The 18,313-nt window shown below is 37.8% G+C and overlaps 1 protein-coding gene across 5 annotated transcripts in view; it reads left to right on the top strand.

The window, feature by feature from the left end:
* The window catches only part of BLTP3B (bridge-like lipid transfer protein family member 3B), a 61,681-nt gene that overhangs the window by 26,672 nt on the left and 16,696 nt on the right, over window positions 1-18,313 (top strand). For 4 of the 5 annotated variants that reach the window (XM_055711328.1, XM_055711327.1, XM_055711329.1 and 1 more), the window contains 9 exons: window positions 220-390; window positions 1,637-1,817; window positions 3,130-3,213; window positions 9,578-9,760; window positions 9,863-9,981; window positions 11,810-11,951; window positions 12,746-12,939; window positions 14,873-16,362; window positions 16,791-16,966. In XM_055711328.1, coding sequence (XP_055567303.1) covers window positions 220-390; window positions 1,637-1,817; window positions 3,130-3,213; window positions 9,578-9,760; window positions 9,863-9,981; window positions 11,810-11,951; window positions 12,746-12,939; window positions 14,873-16,362; window positions 16,791-16,966 — 2,740 coding nt within the window. Of the gene's footprint in view, window positions 1-219; window positions 391-1,636; window positions 1,818-3,129; window positions 3,214-9,577; window positions 9,761-9,862; window positions 9,982-11,809; window positions 11,952-12,745; window positions 12,940-14,872; window positions 16,363-16,790; window positions 16,967-18,313 lie in introns of those variants that run through there. The other variant, XM_055711331.1, reaches the window with a different exon arrangement.

Raw genomic sequence — 18,313 nt, 5'->3', positions numbered from 1 at the left:
ATAAATAAAAAGCGAGGCATAAATATACTATATCTTAGGTACTTCTTAGTTAATGAGAGGAGTAAGATTTAAAATAAAAACTGTTTGCTATTTATGTGGAAGAAACTTCCTTTTTGGGAAGGGTGGTTTTGCATTCAACTTTTTTATTCCTTGCATTTAATATTAGAAATGTAAGTATATAATGAACCCATTTGACTTGTTTAAAATTTTATTTTACAGTTAAAGGATTGTAATGTCGTGGCATCAAAACTGGTTCTGATACTGGATGATTTGCTGTGGGTTTTGACCGATTCCCAGTTGAAAGCCATGGTGCAATATGCCAAATCTCTTAGCGAAGCCATAGAGAAGTCAACAGAACAGAGAAAAAGCTTGGCTTCTGAAACAACACAGGTATGATAATTGGTTGTCTCGCTATATCATTATTATATGTTCTAAAATGCAACACAGTGTGGTTAGTTGTGCTAATTTATTTTACAGAATGTTATATTTCCATTCATCTATATATTTTAAATTACATTGTGAATGATTCACAGTAGTATGAAATAGACTGTTTTACAAGATTTTATGTAGTGATGCTAATTTCAGGAAGGAACAAAGTTGTATTTGTCCATGTAAAGTATTTACTTAACAGTTGACTAACATGCTTAGTAAATCTGCTGTCCGAATGTTTTGTGTTTATGAATTAAAAAATAGTAATAAGGACATGCTAAGATAACCTTAGTGTGTGGATAGATATACTTACTATAATGATTTTACGCGCGTGCCATTTGGTTTCATGGTACTGAAAAATTAGCTTTCAGTAAGAGCTTTCCATCGTGCAGCTCTCTTGTTGGAATACATAGTGAAAAATAATTTTGCTTTTAACATGTTTCTGCTGGTGTAGATGTGATATTGCACCTAAGATAGTCTTACATTAACTCCTGGTCACCTTTCAGCATGTACAGCGGACTAGACCAGCTGGGCTGTGTGAGTGTTGGGGGAAAGGAACTTGCTGTCTCTGAAGAAGCAGCACAAACACCCCGATAAAAGATAGTCCTATAAAAATAAACCGTAACTTATTACTAAGACTGAGTAAAGTCATTTTTAAGAATCTCTTGCAATAAAGCTCCTGTATTGTAATGGAGAGTTTAGTTCTTGTGGTGGTCCTGATGATGTGATGTGATTTGATGGTTAGCTGTTACTGAGCAGGGAGGTCCTGATTCTTCAATTCCCTGTACTTGAATCTCACCAATTTCCTGATACTGTCACTAGCTCACGTTCAACCCTACTGTGATGTAGTTTGGGGAACTCAGAAATGACCCCAACAAAAACATGATTGTTTTAAGTTGGTTTAGTTCCCTGAACAGCTTGCAACAAAAGTTAGAAAAGTACTACTGGTGCAAGTGACAGGAGTGTAAAGAAGTGTGGGGAACAGGAGAATGAGGATGCACTGGCATTGCCTCTTTGTGACATCTAGCCATTAGTTCAACTTAATTTTGTTACAAACCAGCACATTTAAATCTCTGTAACATCCAAGGTGAATGCATGGGGTTCAGATTTTTTTCCTTATTTCGAAGGCTTGTTTTGAGTCAGTACAAGGATACTTGTGCTTGAAAGGAAGGATAAACTTTACAAATTGATGTAACTGTTTTTTCAGAGCTCTGCCCCTGCGCCCAGCTCTCAGCAGGTGAAAGCACACCAGACAACAGCAGCACCTGATCAAAATGATGCAATAGTAAAATTGTTTAATGATTTTGATGTTAAGGAAACTTCTCATCACTTAGTAATCTCCCATTTGGATCTACATATATGTGATGATATCCATTCTAAAGAAAAAGGTAATTTTTTTAAGTTGTGTGCCTGTGAACCATAATCATTAGAAGACATTTTTGGGATTACAGTAATGTTAATCAAGAGTCTTTATTTTAGAGAAATAATCAGAATTGTCTTCAGTGTCTGTGGACACATTTAAATTAGCTAGATGCCTCTGTCAAGACAAAATTTCATTATTAAATGGAATTATTTTAGAATAAATGCAATAAAAACTACGTTGAGTGCTAGTAGCTCAGTGTTTTCCTGTCCTAGAAACTGATGCTGTCCGGTCTGATTGTTACTGCTGTTTTGCTTTTATATTGTAAGTTAACTGGGTTATGAAGAATGCAGTGGCAACATTACTGAGGCTTGAAAGGGTTACTATACAATTTGCTTCTGTAATAGTATTATAAAATACAGACTAATAAAAGAGCAGTCCTCTTTGGTTACTAATTTAGAGAATTTTATATGCTCTGCAGCACACAAAGAATGGAGCGAGTGTTTTGTGGTTATAATTTTCTGTGCAATGCTTGTACTTTGCTTTTTTTTAAAAAAATTACAAGCTATTGCATATAGCTGAATTTAGAATCAGAAAAAAAGACAAATGACTCTTCTTTTACACCTTTTAAAAGTGATCAGGAGAGAATGACATCAGTGTATATCCAAGGAGCTGGCTAGTCACTGAAAAATTTAGAGGTGTACAAGGTCTTCCTGAAGAAAAAACTTAGGTTTTAGCAAAGACACTTGTAGACCAGCAGAGCATAAGGTTCACTGGCTAAAGACATATTTCCTTACATGTACTATATCTGCTGCAGTTGGGATTTGTCATTCTTAGTGGGATTTCTTTACTGGTCTTTTATTTTTGGCCATAAAGTTTGAATTTAGCAGTGGAAAATTCAGAACAGAGGACTTTCAGAAGACCTCTTCACTGCAATAAAATATGTCAAATAAAAAAAATTATATTTACAGTATTCTTGAAAGTAAATGACGACTTTGAATGACTGATCATAATCATATATTCAGTGTGGAAAGTTTTGTTTCAGGAAAAACTGCACTAATATGTGTTCAAAGAGTTGCCTTTACTTTTTAATAGCATTTAAAACAATATACAATTTTTTAGTAGTGATCAAGTACAGAACATGGAGTTCTTCAAGCTGATCTTTAGAAACCAGTGAAGACTACTTGAATGAAAATTTTGAGGGAAGATAATGAAGTTGGAAGGAGAGCCAGTGAAGGAAAGGAGGAAGTAGCTATTAGGTGTTCAAAGGAATGCAGCAATGTGAGAACTAACATGCTAAATACAATGTCTGCAGAGCTGAGCATTGTTTTATTTTACAGACCCAAATAGACGTGTTACAGGAGGGGCCATGCAGCTTTCCTTCAGCTATTTAACAGTGGACTATTATCCATTTCACAAAGCAGGTATGAAAGTGAGCATTTGTGAATTACCTGTGAATGTAACTACCTTGCTCAAATACTAAAAAGTGTGTGTGTGTGTGTATATGTATATAGCTTGGATAATAATGTTCTAAGCATTTGAAATACACACCTTTTCATTTCCTTCTGTATGCATACACAAATAACGGAAGTAATAATGTGGGAATCAATTTAATTTCTGTGAATGAGTTACTTCAGGCCAAACGCTTTTCCTTTTCACTGTACTGTTTGGTCAACAAAACGGCATTTACATATTTCTGACATGAATCATGTGTTGACAGAGGAAGACAGTATGGCAGACTGAGAATTCACTAACTGGGTATTGGCAAGAGTCAGTCTGCTAGATGTATTCCCCTATAGAAGCCTTACGTTTTATGTCCATTTCCAAGCGATGTTTACTTTTTTATTTCATTTTGCTAAACAGGAATCCAGCGTGTAGAGATTCAGTTGTATAGCCTTTTATTAAGGAATTGTTATTAAACTGGTGTTAGCAATTTCCAAAGAAGCATTTCTTACAGATAATCTCTAGTAAATATGTTTTTCGGAAATCTAGAAGAAGAGATAAAATAAGTTTTTGCTGTTGAATTGGAGATCAAAGGCAATCCATTACAGTGGGGGATTATGCTTTGTTGTGCTTTTTACTAACACAAACCAGTCAGTTTGGAGTGATTATCCATGTACGTTAAAGATGTGAATTGGCCATAGCTTGCCTCATGTCCTTCTTGTCACTCATGGTTGCAGATGGAATCCTGTAATTTCAGTCTCTTTCATGCATAAGTAGCAAGTATAGTTTTTGCATCTTAAAAAATCTGATTTAGTGTAGGTCAAATAAAAACACACAGCCCTAGAAAAGAATATGCTTAAGAAAACCAGTATTATTTCTTTGCTATAGATTGGTCTAATATGGTTTGAAATTTGTGATACTAGTTTCCTGCCCTATAAAAGTGGGACCTTAAGTTATAGAGGTTTAACACATGCCTGTCTTGTGACCCAGATGTTTTTCATTTACTGTCACTTCTGATGCAGACCCTCACTTAGGCATAGTAGGATCTATCTGTGATTTCTGTGAGCTTCCCTCAGAGAAATGTAGAGAACCAGGGAAATAAATAAAGTTCTTTCTTTTGGAAGGGTTCTTAGCCAGATAGAACCATGCACTGTAGGCTCTTGGATGAGCATGTTAAAAGCTCACTGAGAATGCTTTTGGGTAATGGTTACATGGGACGTAACTCCAACTACGTGAAAACAGAGATGGAAAAGATCATCTGCAGAACAAAGGTGGTGCCTCTAAAGGTAGTATTCTCCTGTGGTCTTAAACAGCGTGCCATACAAATACGTTTAAGTAAAAGGAATCTAGGTCTCACTAATAAGCTATGACAAAAATCTGCTAGAGGTGGTGGTGTTTGATCTAATAGGGTGTATGTGTGGAGGGACAAGGAACATGCCAGAAAGTTTCTTTTTCTGACTTAAGATGTCATAATTTTCTCACAGTTTCGTGGGTGTGGCAATTCTATGGGCAAACTATCATCACAGAGCAGAGAGTCCCTTTACTCAAAGTAAAAGCATATTCATCTTTATCTTCAAAGTTCGAAGGAAGTTCTCTAGCCATGTAGGTATCATGCCTCTATATACTGCTATATCAGGCTATCACCTGACATGCAGAGCATTCCTACCCTGCAGTCAAGGCTCTGCAATATTGCATACTGAAGGACACCGTATTAATATTCTGTAACAGTGGGCAAGGAGGTTGTTTTCTGGTGTTGTACCTTTCTGACCTATGCCATATTTAGAAATAGCTGTTTTGGTATAGTCTTCTTTGAAATTGCAATTAATACTTCAGGAAAAAGCTCTCGACAATTATTTTGCAGATTAAGTACTTGTGTCGTTTTTTTGTTTGTTTTTGTAACAGACCCCACCCAGAAAGACTCTAAAGAGAGTCTTGAGGTATAATTGCAGTGGGGTAAATTTCTAACCCATTGAAAAATCAAGCCTTCCAACAATAGCCTTTCATAGTACTTAACAAAAATTAAGCAGGTTTTATGTCTGTTGACTGCGATAACCCTAACATAAGCCAAACTTATTGGATGTTGTAAACCTGTCTGTAGAGCAGTCCATCACTTCACTTGTCCTCCAGACCAGCTCTCACAGAAACTTCTATCCAGATCCGTTATCTGTGCAGCTGATGTGTTCCTGGATGATGATCAGAGAAAGCTGCTGCTGTGCCGTCATGCAGGACATTTTGCAGCACAGGAAATCCGTGGTTGTGCTGTTATATTGAGACAGTATGAGAAACTGGACAGCATTTTCTTCCTGGAAAACCAGCAATAAATTCACGTGATAGCAACATCAATTCCAGCTCCACTAAAATATTGTTTTCTTGTTACAATGTGGTCCACTCTTCATTTTTCACAGATAAATGTGGTAATGAAATCTCCATATATAGAATTGTAGAATAGTTGAGGGTGTAAGGCATCTCTGGAAACTGTCTTGTTCAACCCCTCTGATTAAAGTGGTGTCAATTAAAGTTAGCTTCCCAGGATTGTGCCCAGTTAGGTTTTGAATAGCTCCAAGGGTGAAGACTCTACATCCTCCCTGGGCAATTTAGTCCAATGTTAACCAACCTCACAGTAGAAAAAGCTTTTTCTTTTTAATGTTTCAATTTAATTTATTTCACTTTGTGCTTATGGCCTCTTGTCCTGTCACTGGGCACCACTGAGAAGAAACTGGCTTCCCTCTCTTTATTCCCCTGTCATACTCAGTCATTTATAACATTGATCCCTCTGAGCCTTCTCTTCTGCAGGCTAAATGATCCCAGCTATTTCAGCCTTTCCTTGAGCAGTGTTCTAGTCCCTTAAGTATCTTTGTGACCGTTAGCTGGACTCCCTCCAGTAGATCCATGGCCACCTTGTAGTGGGGAACCCAGAACAGGATGCAGCACTCCAAATATAGTCTTGCCAGCGTTCAGCAAAGGGCACAGATCACCTCTGTTGACCTTCTGGCAGTGCTTTTCCTAAGCAGCCAGCCCAAGGTGCTGTTGGCTTTCCTTGCATCAAGGACACATTGCTTGTTCATATTGAACTTACTGTCTCAGATTTGTGGGTTTTTTTCTGCAAAGCTGCTTCCCAACTGGTCAGCCTCTAGCCTGTACTCCAGATGCTGGACTTTGATTTCCCTTTGAAGTTCATGAGATTACTGTGGGGTCACTTTTCTAGCCTTTTGAGGAATGGTAGCACAACTGTCTGGTGTATCAACCATTCCTCCTAGTTTTGTACCATCTGCAGCAAAGCTTTTCAGGGTGCACTCTGTCCCATCATCCCGGTTATTAATGAAGATATATTGGCCCTGAAGATACACCACAGATGATTGCATCTAGCTGGAGTTAATATCGCTGATCCCAACCCTTGAAGACTAACGGTTTAGCCAATTTCCAGTCCACCTCGCTGTGTCCTTAACTAGTCAGTACTTCATCATTTTGTCATTGAGGATGTTACAGACACTGTTAAATCTCAGCAACATCCGATGCTCTCCCCTCATCCATCAAGCCAGTCATCTTACAGTAGAAAGCTGTGAAGTTCATCAGGCATGATGTCTCCATCATAAATCCATGCATGTGTACTCTCAATCACCTTCCTGTCGCAATCACCTTCCTGTCCTTAACGTATTTTGAAATGGTTTCCAGGATTATTTGCTCTGTTGCCCACTGTTACCTTCCTCCATTACCTCCTTTGAGGTGAAGCTGACTGGCTCCTTGTTTTCATCCTCCTTCTTGAAGATAGGAATGACATTTGCTTTCTTCCAGTCCTCAAGAGCCTTTCCTGATCACTATACAATGATAAACTTTCAAAGATAATTCATAGTGGCCTCCCCATGATATTGGCCAGTGCTCTCAGCACTCGTTCACATCTCATCAAGTTGACATGGACTGGTGTATATCTGATGTGTTTAAGTGTTTCCTGAGTTAATGCTCCTCAGCTGAGGGGAAGGTTTCCTTGCTCCAGACCTTCCAAAAGGTCTCAGGGACCTGGGAATTATGAAGACAAGTGTTACCAGTGAAAGCTGAGGCAAAGAAGACATTGAGTTACCTTGGTCTTCTCCATGTCATTTGTCACCAGGTCCCCTGTCCCATTCAGCAGCAAGCCCAAGCTTTCTCCTACTCTTTCTTTTGCTGGTGATACACCTGTAGAAACCTTTCTTGTCCTTAATGCACCTTGGTAGATTCAACTCCAGATGGACTTTGGCATTCCTAACACCATCCCCCATATTCTTTTTGGGTAACTTGATGCTATTTCCACATCTTGTGCACTTCCTTTTTATCTTTGAATTTAGACAGGAGCTCCTGGTTCATCCACACGGGCATCCTTCTATATCTGGTAATATCCTGCTTTTCAGGGTGGACTGTTCTTTGGGTTGGAGGTGATTCTTAAACATCAGCCAGCTCTCCTAGACTCCTCTTATATACCACAAGATTCTTTCAAGCAGGCCAAAGGCTGCTTTCCTGAAGGCCTGGGCTGTCATTCAGCTTTTTGCCTTGTTCCTTCACCTCAGAATCCTGAACTCCACCATGTCATGGTCACTGCAGCCAAGGCTGCCCATGACCTTCACATCCCTGATGAGTTCTCCCTATTTTTTTCATAAGAATCGGGTCCAGCAGAGCGTGTGCTCTTTTGACTGCCTCTGTTAAGAGGTGGTCATTGGTGCACTTTCAGAAACTGCATGGATTGCTTGTATCTTGCTGTGTTGTCCTTCCAGTAGATACTGGGGTGGCTGAAGTTTCTAATGAGGACCAGGGTCATGATACTTCTTCCATTTGTCTGAAGAAGACCTCATCATCTTCCTAATCAGATGATTTGTAGCAGACATTCACCACAATGTCATCCATATTTGAGTCTGCCCTCTAATCCCAACCTGTAAGCGCTCATCATTCATCCCAGGGCAGAGCTCCAGATGTTGCCACTGATCTCACTGAAGGGGCTATTCATCCTCCTTGCCTTCTTGGCCTGTGCTTCCCAAAGAGCTTGTGTCCATCCCTTGCAGCATTTCAGTTTTGTGTGCTATCTCACTATGTCTCTGTGATCCCAGTGAGATCATAGCTCTGCAACCGCATGCAGATCTCCAGTTTCTCCTGCTCCCACATGTTCCTACTGCTGCATGTGTTAGTAGTGTGCAAGCACTTCAGAGAGATACCTGCCCATACTGACTTCCCAGAAGGGGTATGAGAGCTTTCCCTATAATGCTGCTGTCCTGTAGGTACTTCAGAGTTTATGTGCTTGGGGTGATCCCACTTCAGCCCTGTTTTGGAGAATCCCAGCTTCATGGACTTGAATTTAATATATATTTGCCCTCTTGCTCTCTTCCTGTTTTCTTCCATGTTCCTTTCCCTTCTTCCTTAGCCTGAAGGATATGAATAACCATCAAAAGGCTGTGAGGCAGGAGGGTGGGGAAAAATGTCTCTTGTGATAGGCCCCTCCCTTAAAGCTTCTTCCATGCTGAAATTTAGACTTGATGATTAGTCACAATTTTTTCCCAAAACATTTTCCTATTTTAGTAACAACCATATCTACTCAGTCCCCAGTGTAAGTATCCAAAGCCTCATTAAGTCCCAAATAAAATAAGTTTTCACATGCTGGTATTTAAAGAATGATACACCACTTGACAGAAGTTATTTGTATTGCATCCTTATTATTGAACAGGTTGGTAGACAGTCTTTACGGGGACTGTTTGCAGAGATGTCACTTTCTCTCAGGGGTTTAAATGTTTGACTGACAGAAACATGCTAGGGATAAAAGAATTTTCACTGGGATTGATTTTTAAGGCTGTGTGCGCTGCAGCACTGACTGAATTTACCTTATTTTTTGTGTGCCATAAGAGGTGCTAGAGAGCCAAGACAAAGAGAATACATTTCTGGAAAGGGACCAGGAATTTCTTAGGACACAGTTCTGGAAGGAAAGATAAAGCTTGGAAAAAATGAGCATGAGAACATTGTGCTGTTACTTGGGTTCACTTTTTTTAATGGAACATTTTTTTTGCACATTCTCACATATGACATTAATGTGTCATCAAATTTCTGTGAACCAGAAGTATTCAATGAAGTTTTGAGCATTAGTAACTGGTGTTAAAAGGCGGGTGGCAATATTATATTGTTTTCTGAGTGATTTTGTGAAGCAGTGAGACTTGCTTTTATGTAATATGTAACTTCTGTTTTAACATCTGTTATAACTTCTGTTGTTCTATAATTACAGCATGCAGTGAGATTATGTTTTGAAGAAGAATTGTGAAATAGTATAAAATTGTTATCAGATTGCAAGCGAACTTCCAAGTGAGTTAATATTTCCCCCATTCCTCGTTTTTGCAGGAGACAGCTGTAATCACTGGATGCATTATAGTGATGCAACTAAAACCAGAAGTGGATGGGCCAAAGAATTACTAAATGAATTCAAAAGCAATGTTGAACTGCTTAAGCAGGCTGTTAAGGACCAGGTCACAGATTCTCCTCCCAAATCACCACCCGCTGTATCTCCTCAGAACCTACAAACAGGTACTTTGTTTGCATCACTAATGCTCTAATTCCATGAAATGTTAAAACTGTTCTAAAAAAGACTGTTCTTTTCAATGATTCCATCACTATTCTTTCCTACAGGCAAGGAACAGATACCGAAAGGAACACCTAGGGCTTCCTCTGTATCTTCCCAACAACCAAAGGGCAAACTGATGTCTAGTCCTATTGTGGTTAGACTTGCAGATTTCAATATATATCAGGTACATTTCTTCAAGTTAGTAAAACTGGGGCTATTTTGCCCTTGACTGTTACATAACTATGTTTTTTTAAGGGACGGTTCTGAAGCCCATGGAAATTAATAGAAGTCTTTCCATTCATTATTGGATTAGACCTTTATGGACCTGTTTCTGGTTTGTTAAAGTTTGTGGATATTTTATTACCTTTACATTAAATGATGATACACTATAACAATTATGTTTTTCATCCAAGCTCCCCAAACTGTCACATTTGAAATGTCATGGTTTCATTGTATTGTTAGGTACCCAGGGTTTTAATATGTGGTTTTGTGTTTCATGCTGTTGTTAATTATCTTTTTCAAAGTACATCACAATTTTTTTTTTTAATTATTCTTCCAGACCCTCCCTCCTCCAGTGATATTTTGAGTAGATACTTTATCCATTCTTCCTCCCCCGGCACACGTGCACACACCCTCACCCCCCCCACCTTGTCTGAATGAGTAGTTTTAGTTCTGGTTGTGGTCCAGGTTCACTCTTTGGTGTAAGTAGGAGGGAACTGGAATAAAGGAGGAGTATATCTCATAAGACAGATTATTAGTTATATGGGAGGATCTACTCTAAATTTCTAACAAAATGCTTAGTGTGTGCCTTTAGTCATTGTGACTTTTGCTTGTTCTGGTTCCAGATTTCAATGGCTTTTTGCCATGTTGATTCTGGTAGAGTGGGAGGTTGCAGCTTGCTGCTGGAAGCCTTCAGCTGTTTGAAGTGGTTTTATAATATCATTTTGTACTGTTAATGTTTTCATTTGCCTTCTACTCTTCAGATTCTTGTCTCCTCCTCCCTACACAAATTAATTTTCAATTTTTTAAATTGTCACTATTTCTATACAATTTACAAAAAGATATTTTTCTCAATAGAACTGTTATTACTTGAATTATTGTGTGTGTTAATACAGAGGTGTTTGCAGCTTGAATATGGCTATGTAGAGTGAAGCAGGCTCATAAAGGTTATATATTCATTGTTTCCAGTAAAGCGAATACAAGTAGACATCATTATATATTCAATATTAATACATTGGCTAATTTTGAACTAGCAGTCTGATCTACTAAGTGTTGGATGAAAGAGCTTTGTTTTGACAACATTTTGAAGTAGGGCACATTCCAAGAAATTTAAGGTGAAATGTATATCAAAAGACGATCTCTTTCATGCTTCATAATTTATGTTGGAAGGAAACAGAAATGGAGGATTACTGTTCTATAGTGTCTTGATTCTCCTGTGAAGTAGACCTTCGGGCATAGCTAAGCATATGTGTCTCTGTCAGGTGTGTGCTGTACACCTCACTTAGTATATCGTCGAGAGTCAGCCTGTGTACTGAAATCTGTCCTTAGGACTGTACAAAGACTTCCAAACACTTGTGTAATAAACTTACCTAGCTTATCTATCCCTTATCATCTAGATACGGGATCCTTTTGAACAGACAGTATGCAAATACACCATGTCCTAGCATAATTGCTTACACAGGAGCTGTAGTGTTTGCAGTAAAGATACCAGATCATTCTAGGCTTCTACTGAACACCTTTGAAAATGACTTGCTGCCTCCTGCCTTGCATCAAGGTAGGGGGATCTGGTGCTGTTAATACTGTATAGTTTTCTTGTGAAACTATTCTATGCAGATTGCTTCTACTACACGGCAACTAGGTGCGTCTCATTGTCAGCACTTGGTGTAGTTGGGGATCTACATCTGAGAGCAGTGGAGTGTTACCCTACTAGGGGCAGTGCTTTGCAGCTACAAATGCTTAATGTTTCATAAAAATGTAATGCATTAATGAAATTAATCTTTTATCTTTTACAGGTTTCAACAGCGGATCAGTGTCGTTCTTCCCCTAAAGCTCTGATCTCTTGCAATAAGAAGTCACTTTATCTTCCACCAGAAATGCCAGCTATTCATATTGAATTCACTGAATATTACTACCCAGACGGAAAAGACTTTCCTAGTAAGGCTTTTTTTTTTTTTTTCTACCAAACTATGAATTTTGTGTGCTACTTTCACCTTTATGAAGCTTATTACTGATTCCAGGTTGACAACTGGAAACAGGCAGTGGCTTTCTAAAATTGAAGGAACACAACACTGCTCCATTTCCACGGTCCTTGCTCCTGGCAAACTCCTGTAAATACTATTTTTTATAAACATGGCTTTTGAATCTGAAAAAAATCACAGAATTTTTATTGACACATACATGTATGCTGGAGAATGAATAATTTATTTTTTCTGCAGTTCTACTGTCTGGCTACATGAAAGAACTCAATGACTACGTAAAAGAACTCAGACTATTGCAGCAGTATCTAAGATGCAATGAAGGTCTGCTGGAGTTACTTTTATTAATGTGTTATGGGGCTGGCCCTGTTTTATCTACTGAAATGTCAGTGGATTTCTTGGGGATGGGACTTGAGGAAGGCAGATCTTCTTGGTCCTGCCCTTCCTGTGTAATGAGGACAGTCTCCCTCTCTCCTCAGACTTCATTCTATTCTAATACTAGCTTTTACATTCAAAAACTCAGTTACTTGCTTGGATTGAGAGGAAGAAGCACCACTTTAGGTATCCCCTAACAATTTATTCTTCTTTGGGACCGAAGGACTGGGTTTCCAGTCTTTCTCAGGCATAAAAAGTGGTGAAAATGTAAATCTGCACTTGTGTTTTGGTGGTTTTTTTTAAAAACAACAAAAACCCAAAACCAACCCCTAAATATTTTACTTATTCTCATGATTTTTTTTTTGTTTTCTTTTGTAGTTCCATGTCCAAATTTGTATGGCCAGTTGAATGCTCTACAGTTCACCCTGGATGAGAGAAGTATTCTTTGGCTAAATCAGTTTGTGTTGGATTTGAAGCAGAGTCTTATTCAGTTCATGGCCATGTACAAGTTAAATGACAATTCAAAATCAGATGAACATGTTGATGTTAGAGTTGATGGACTAATGTTAAAGGTATGCTGGCATTGAGGAGTGGTTTTATGGTTCTTTAGAAGAAAACCCTTTTTATCTTATTCTGAAAAGCTGTTAGCAAAGCAGCTTAAGGAATAAATGGAAAAATAAATGAACAACGCACCCACGCAATAAGCAACGCTGCTCTGGAAAACTATGCATCTGTCTTCCATACTTCTTCTGTGTCCTAGGGGTATTTTGGTTTTGTGTTGAAGACTTGAATGGGAGTATTAACAAATGATTTCACTATGTTCAATGAAGCTGATGAAGCAGAAGGAAAAAAAAATCGAGCACTGAAGTAAAAATAACTAGCAAAAAATTCGTATTTGTACTCTATATTGATGCAAGGGCCCTCCCTTGTGCCTCTGGTTGTAGTAATCAAAACTTTTTCACTTTGTTAGTGAATGCCTGGAGTAAAGAAGGCAGTTCATCTGAAGGTTTATTTCCTTCTCCAAAACACATTCTCACCGTTTTGTTTCACACTGGCCCTTGGTGGTAGTTCAGGTACACAACTTCTCTGTATGTTTATTCCAGAGGAGTTGCATTTGCTAATACAGCTGAACATCACAGTTTTGCTTCCCTTGTCTCTTCCTCCTTTGGAGGAGAGAAGGATTATAGAGCAGACAATTTGCTCCTGTCCCCCTCAATTTGCATTAAACATTGGTTCAGAGGTAAACAAAACAGTGAGTCTTTTTGATGGTGCCTACAGGAGAGGTTTCAAGGGTTCTAAAAAGGTCAGTGTATGGAGAGATGGTTGTCTTCCTAAGGCTCTTTGTGGATTTTTAATGGAACTTTAAAAGGACATGGTTTGTACTGAATGCAATCAATTGAGAACTAACAACCAGGCAGCTACGAATACGGGCTGAGCTGATATTGAATTACTGCATGTGAATAGCCCACTACACTACAAGGAGATAAAACCGTTCTTAAATCCCTCAAACCTTGATTCATATTATTTCTTTCATCCCTGTATTAACTGCATAATTTTTATTTTAGTAAATGATGAATCTTTTATTATTGGTGTGCTTGATGGTTACATATTGTATAGTTAGTTATTGTATAGTTACATATTTGGTTATTTTGTTCTGAGTCCTTTTATTTACAAAAAAGATGGGAGTGATGAAGCTTTAAGTGTTCTTAGGATGAGTTTTTTACTCTGATCTTTCAGTGGTAGTGTCACTGATGCTAGCAAAACTAGTGTGCCAAGGTCCATATTTAACAACATCAGATACAGGATTTGGCATAAAATATATATTTCTTTTAAAATATAAAATTTATTTTTAACTTGCATTAAAGATACGCAAGTTAAACTAAGTCCAGTATACTGAACTATTTTGTTGGGTTTTTAGGAGTTGGAGTATATTTTTCCGATGAAAAAAATATTTATTATGATTACCAGATAATGGTCACAAAATAACTATTCTGTATTCTGCAATGTTAAGAATGTCAGCTGTGTTGGCACATTTAATCGTTTCCTTGTATCTTAACATAGAAATAAAAATATGGTAGTACTCAGTGTAGTGAAAAGCCCTATTTGACAAATCAGATTGAAAATCAGAGAATTATAATTTGGAGTTCAAAGTTGTAAATACTTGGAACACCTGAAGAAACTTTCTAAGAAGCTGTTTCTGAGTTGAAGAAATGAGACACTTCAGCCTAATTTAGCTGACATAATTCTAAATCCTTCAGATAAGAAAAGCCTGAGATTCTTACGTTTTTGTACAAACACTGGTTTAGATGCCACAGCATCCTTCTTAAAAATGAGAGGAAACACAAATGATGATCTGAGCCAGATTTATCCCTGTTCTGTGTTAGTATACTGGAGTTCTCATAAAATTATATTCATTTTAGCTGTCATGGTTATTACTTTGTTTCTTTAATTGTATACCTTCTTAATCTATATATTTCTAACTAGAAAAATACATTTCTCTTGCAGTTCATCATCCCATCTGAAAACAAACCTGAAATTCATAAAGATCAACCTCGTGCACTTTCCATTCAAAGTTCAGAGATGATTGCTACAAATACAAGATACTCGCCAAACTGCAGGCACTCTGATCTAGAGGCTTTGTTTCAGAACTTCAAAGACTGTGAATTTTTCAGTAGAACTTTCACCACTTTTCCTAAGTCCCAGAAGAATTTTAATCTTTTGCATCCAATCTTTCAGAGACATGCTCATGAACAAGATACTAAAATGCATGATGTTTATAAAGGTTATATCATCCCAAAATTGAATAAATATGCATTAAAGACATCTGCAGCTACTGATGTTTGGGCATTGCATTTTTCCCAGTTTTGGATAGATTATGAAGGAACGAAAAGTGGTAAAGGCAGACCAATAAGCTTTGTGGACTCATTCCCACTTTCACTTTGGATTTGCCAGCCAATAAGATTTGCAAAGTCACAAAAAGAGCTTGTATTGCATAATCAGACAGCTTTGAACATTCCAAAAAGTGAATCTAGTGATCTTGCTAATAGACTGCAACGTAAAAAACTTCTAAAGGAGTATTACAGCAGTGAGGCGGAGCCCTTGACCAATGGCATTCAAACATCAGAGGCTTCAGGAGTGCTTTCTGAAAGCTCTTCCTGTGATGCAGATGTACATGTGCTTGTCCACGTTCAAAAACATGTAAGCGTGCAGATCAATCATTACCAGTATCTTTTTTTGCTGTTTCTCCATGAATCTCTTGTATTGCTCCTGGAAAACTTAAGGAATGATGTAGAAGCAGTGACAGGGAAACCTGCAAAGCAAACAGATGTCTGCATTGGGATCCTACTGAAAAGTGCAGAGCTAGCCTTGCTGCTACACCCAGTGACTCAGGGAAACCCTTGTAAGTCTCCAGTTGTGGAAGAAGGAAGTCCCATGGCATCCCCTTTGGGAAATGGGGAAGCTCTTACTTCAGAGAGTAAATTTGTTGGCAATAAGATAGTGCAAACTGGTATTGCTAATTTTGATTATGTGAATGACTGCAAGCCTCTGAATGCTGAAGTTAATAAAGGAATTTTAATAGATCCTCTTTTGTTTAAATCGGACAGTAATATGGATTTTCAGAAAGGAATGTCATTTTCAGATGATGCTTCAGATAAAGGTTTGGGAGATACGAGTGAAGGAGGAAGCAGTGGACTTTTCAGCAGAAGTGACTCAGAGGAGGTCTGTGGACCTCTGAGTGAGAAAAGTAGCTTGCATCCTAGGGATTCAGCACCCTTTTTAAGTAAGAGAGAAGATTCTGCTGAGTTCTTCATTGATAAAGAGGATGACAAAAACATGCCCTCACGTAAGTTAAGTGAACAGGAAGGCACAACTGAAGGCTGCCCTAACCATGTCACTGACGTGGAAACAGAAATTGGCTTAGAGTCTGAAGAACCTGAAATCGGCAGAGACAAAGTGACTTCAGTTAGAATGTTTGCATCCCAGTCCTCATCAAGGTATAGAAGATTTAATACTAAAGCAATTTTCCTACTATTTGAAAATATTTATCAATCTTGTTGGCCACATACTTTCAGGAGTGGTTAATGGAAGTGAACACCTAGTAGATGAAAATTTTAAAAGTATATAAAGATACAGGATAAGCAGTATCCAGCATTCAATGAAAGCTAAAAGTAACTGTTAGTTAATTGATTTAAACTATAAACTTTCAGTTTAAATAGTATGAAATTTGAAAAAAATATTGATAAGTTTATCTACAGGAATGCATCTTGTTTCTATGCTTATGTCTTTTTCTTGCCAAAGGATTATTGAATAATCAGACATTTCTTGTATATCTTGCCTGGTTTAGAGAATTTTTTTAAAGTAATTTCTAGGTAATTCCTTTAATTTGAAATAATAATTTCCTAATATCTTTATATTTGAAAAGTGCAAAGCCTAAGGAACGCTGCCCGTCCAACCTCCCTGCATTCTCTGTTTCTTACAAGAACATGAAGAGAAGTCCATCACAGGTCTCTCTGGATACCATCTCTATTGATAGTATGATGCTAGAGGATCATTTGATAGAGAGTGATGGAAGTGACAGCCAAAGCTTTCTGGAGAAAGGTAAGTAGGTTTAACAAAGTATTTTTAAGCAATACATAAACATGTTGTTTGTTACTAAAATAATAGTGAAAAGGATGGTTGTGCAGCAAATCCTGGATACCTCACAGCGCTATTTGTGTTAGCTTCTCCAGTCACTAATATCGAGTGTATTCACACCACACCATTTCAGGGACAGCAATAAGGCTGAAGTAGTGCTACTTAATTAAATGCTACTTAATTTTCCTTTCTTAAGGAGACTAAAAGCATTGCTCTGCTATGTTGCAACTCTGAATTAAGCAGAACTGTTCCCTGCTTTGCATAAAAGCCATTGCCTTGGCCGTGTTTACAGGTTTGCACCCTGAATCGGTGTTATGCTTGAAGTGGTAAAGAGGCTTTAGTTTTAAAAGCAGATGAAAAAGAAATGAGTTTTCAGTAATACTTAACCACGCTAATTACCAGGCAGATAGATTTGGTAGTCACCTTACAGAGCAGTTCCTAGCTATTGACTTTCTAACAGCAGGTATTTGTCCCATTTTTGCTCATCTGTGCACGAGTGTCTGCTCCTGATCTGAGGGAGGAGTTCAGGCATGTGGTGATTATGACTGTGTAGTCTGTAGTATTGTGGACTTGTCATTTCTAATGTCATGAAATATGATATGACTTTATTGGTTCTGCTTTTGTGAGAAATTCTACTTTGAATAAAGAATGACTGTGTTTTTTCTGTAGGATTTATTTTCGGTCTAGAGCAGTAATGAGATGAATGCTTCACTTGCAAACCTGTTACATATTTGGATTGTAGGAGTATTCCTGCATGTGCTTATGTGGGAGAATGCCGTAAAATACATGTTCCATTTTAAATAACCCTTATATGTTTCTTCAGCTTGTTAAACAATACTTAACTGCAGGTTAAGTCTGCATGCTTTTTAGTTGTCAAGGAAACACTACCATGATTGTCCTAACATAAGTATATATAGCTTATTTCTCTAAACATAAAACCACAAACATTTGTGCTAAAGGCACTATGCAGTGTTTTGGATACATGGCTTGGAATCTTTAACCTGCGGGATCTATTTTATATTTTATTTGGAAGACTAAAATAGGTCCTTCACAATTTTTTAAGCAGCACATGTAGGGTGCCATTTTGGTTTTATCGCTATACCCTGCCTTACTTGCATAGCATCTAGAACTGTGAATTTCCTGTAAGAGGAATGGATTTGGCAGTTCAATCATAAATGTTTGTTTGATAAGCAGTTCAGCTCATCTTAAAAAATGAGTTAATATATGCATACAGTAACAGACGCTGACTATTCTTAATGTAGAAGTAATTCAAGTTATGCTGTACTAATTTTGTGGTTTTTCTGATGTGTA

Source organism: Falco cherrug, chromosome 5 (assembly GCF_023634085.1).
Source record: "Falco cherrug isolate bFalChe1 chromosome 5, bFalChe1.pri, whole genome shotgun sequence".
NCBI classification, from domain to species: domain Eukaryota; kingdom Metazoa; phylum Chordata; class Aves; order Falconiformes; family Falconidae; genus Falco; species Falco cherrug.
The sequence above is the reverse complement of the archived record's forward strand: the minus strand, read 5'-3'. Positions and strand labels throughout refer to the sequence as shown.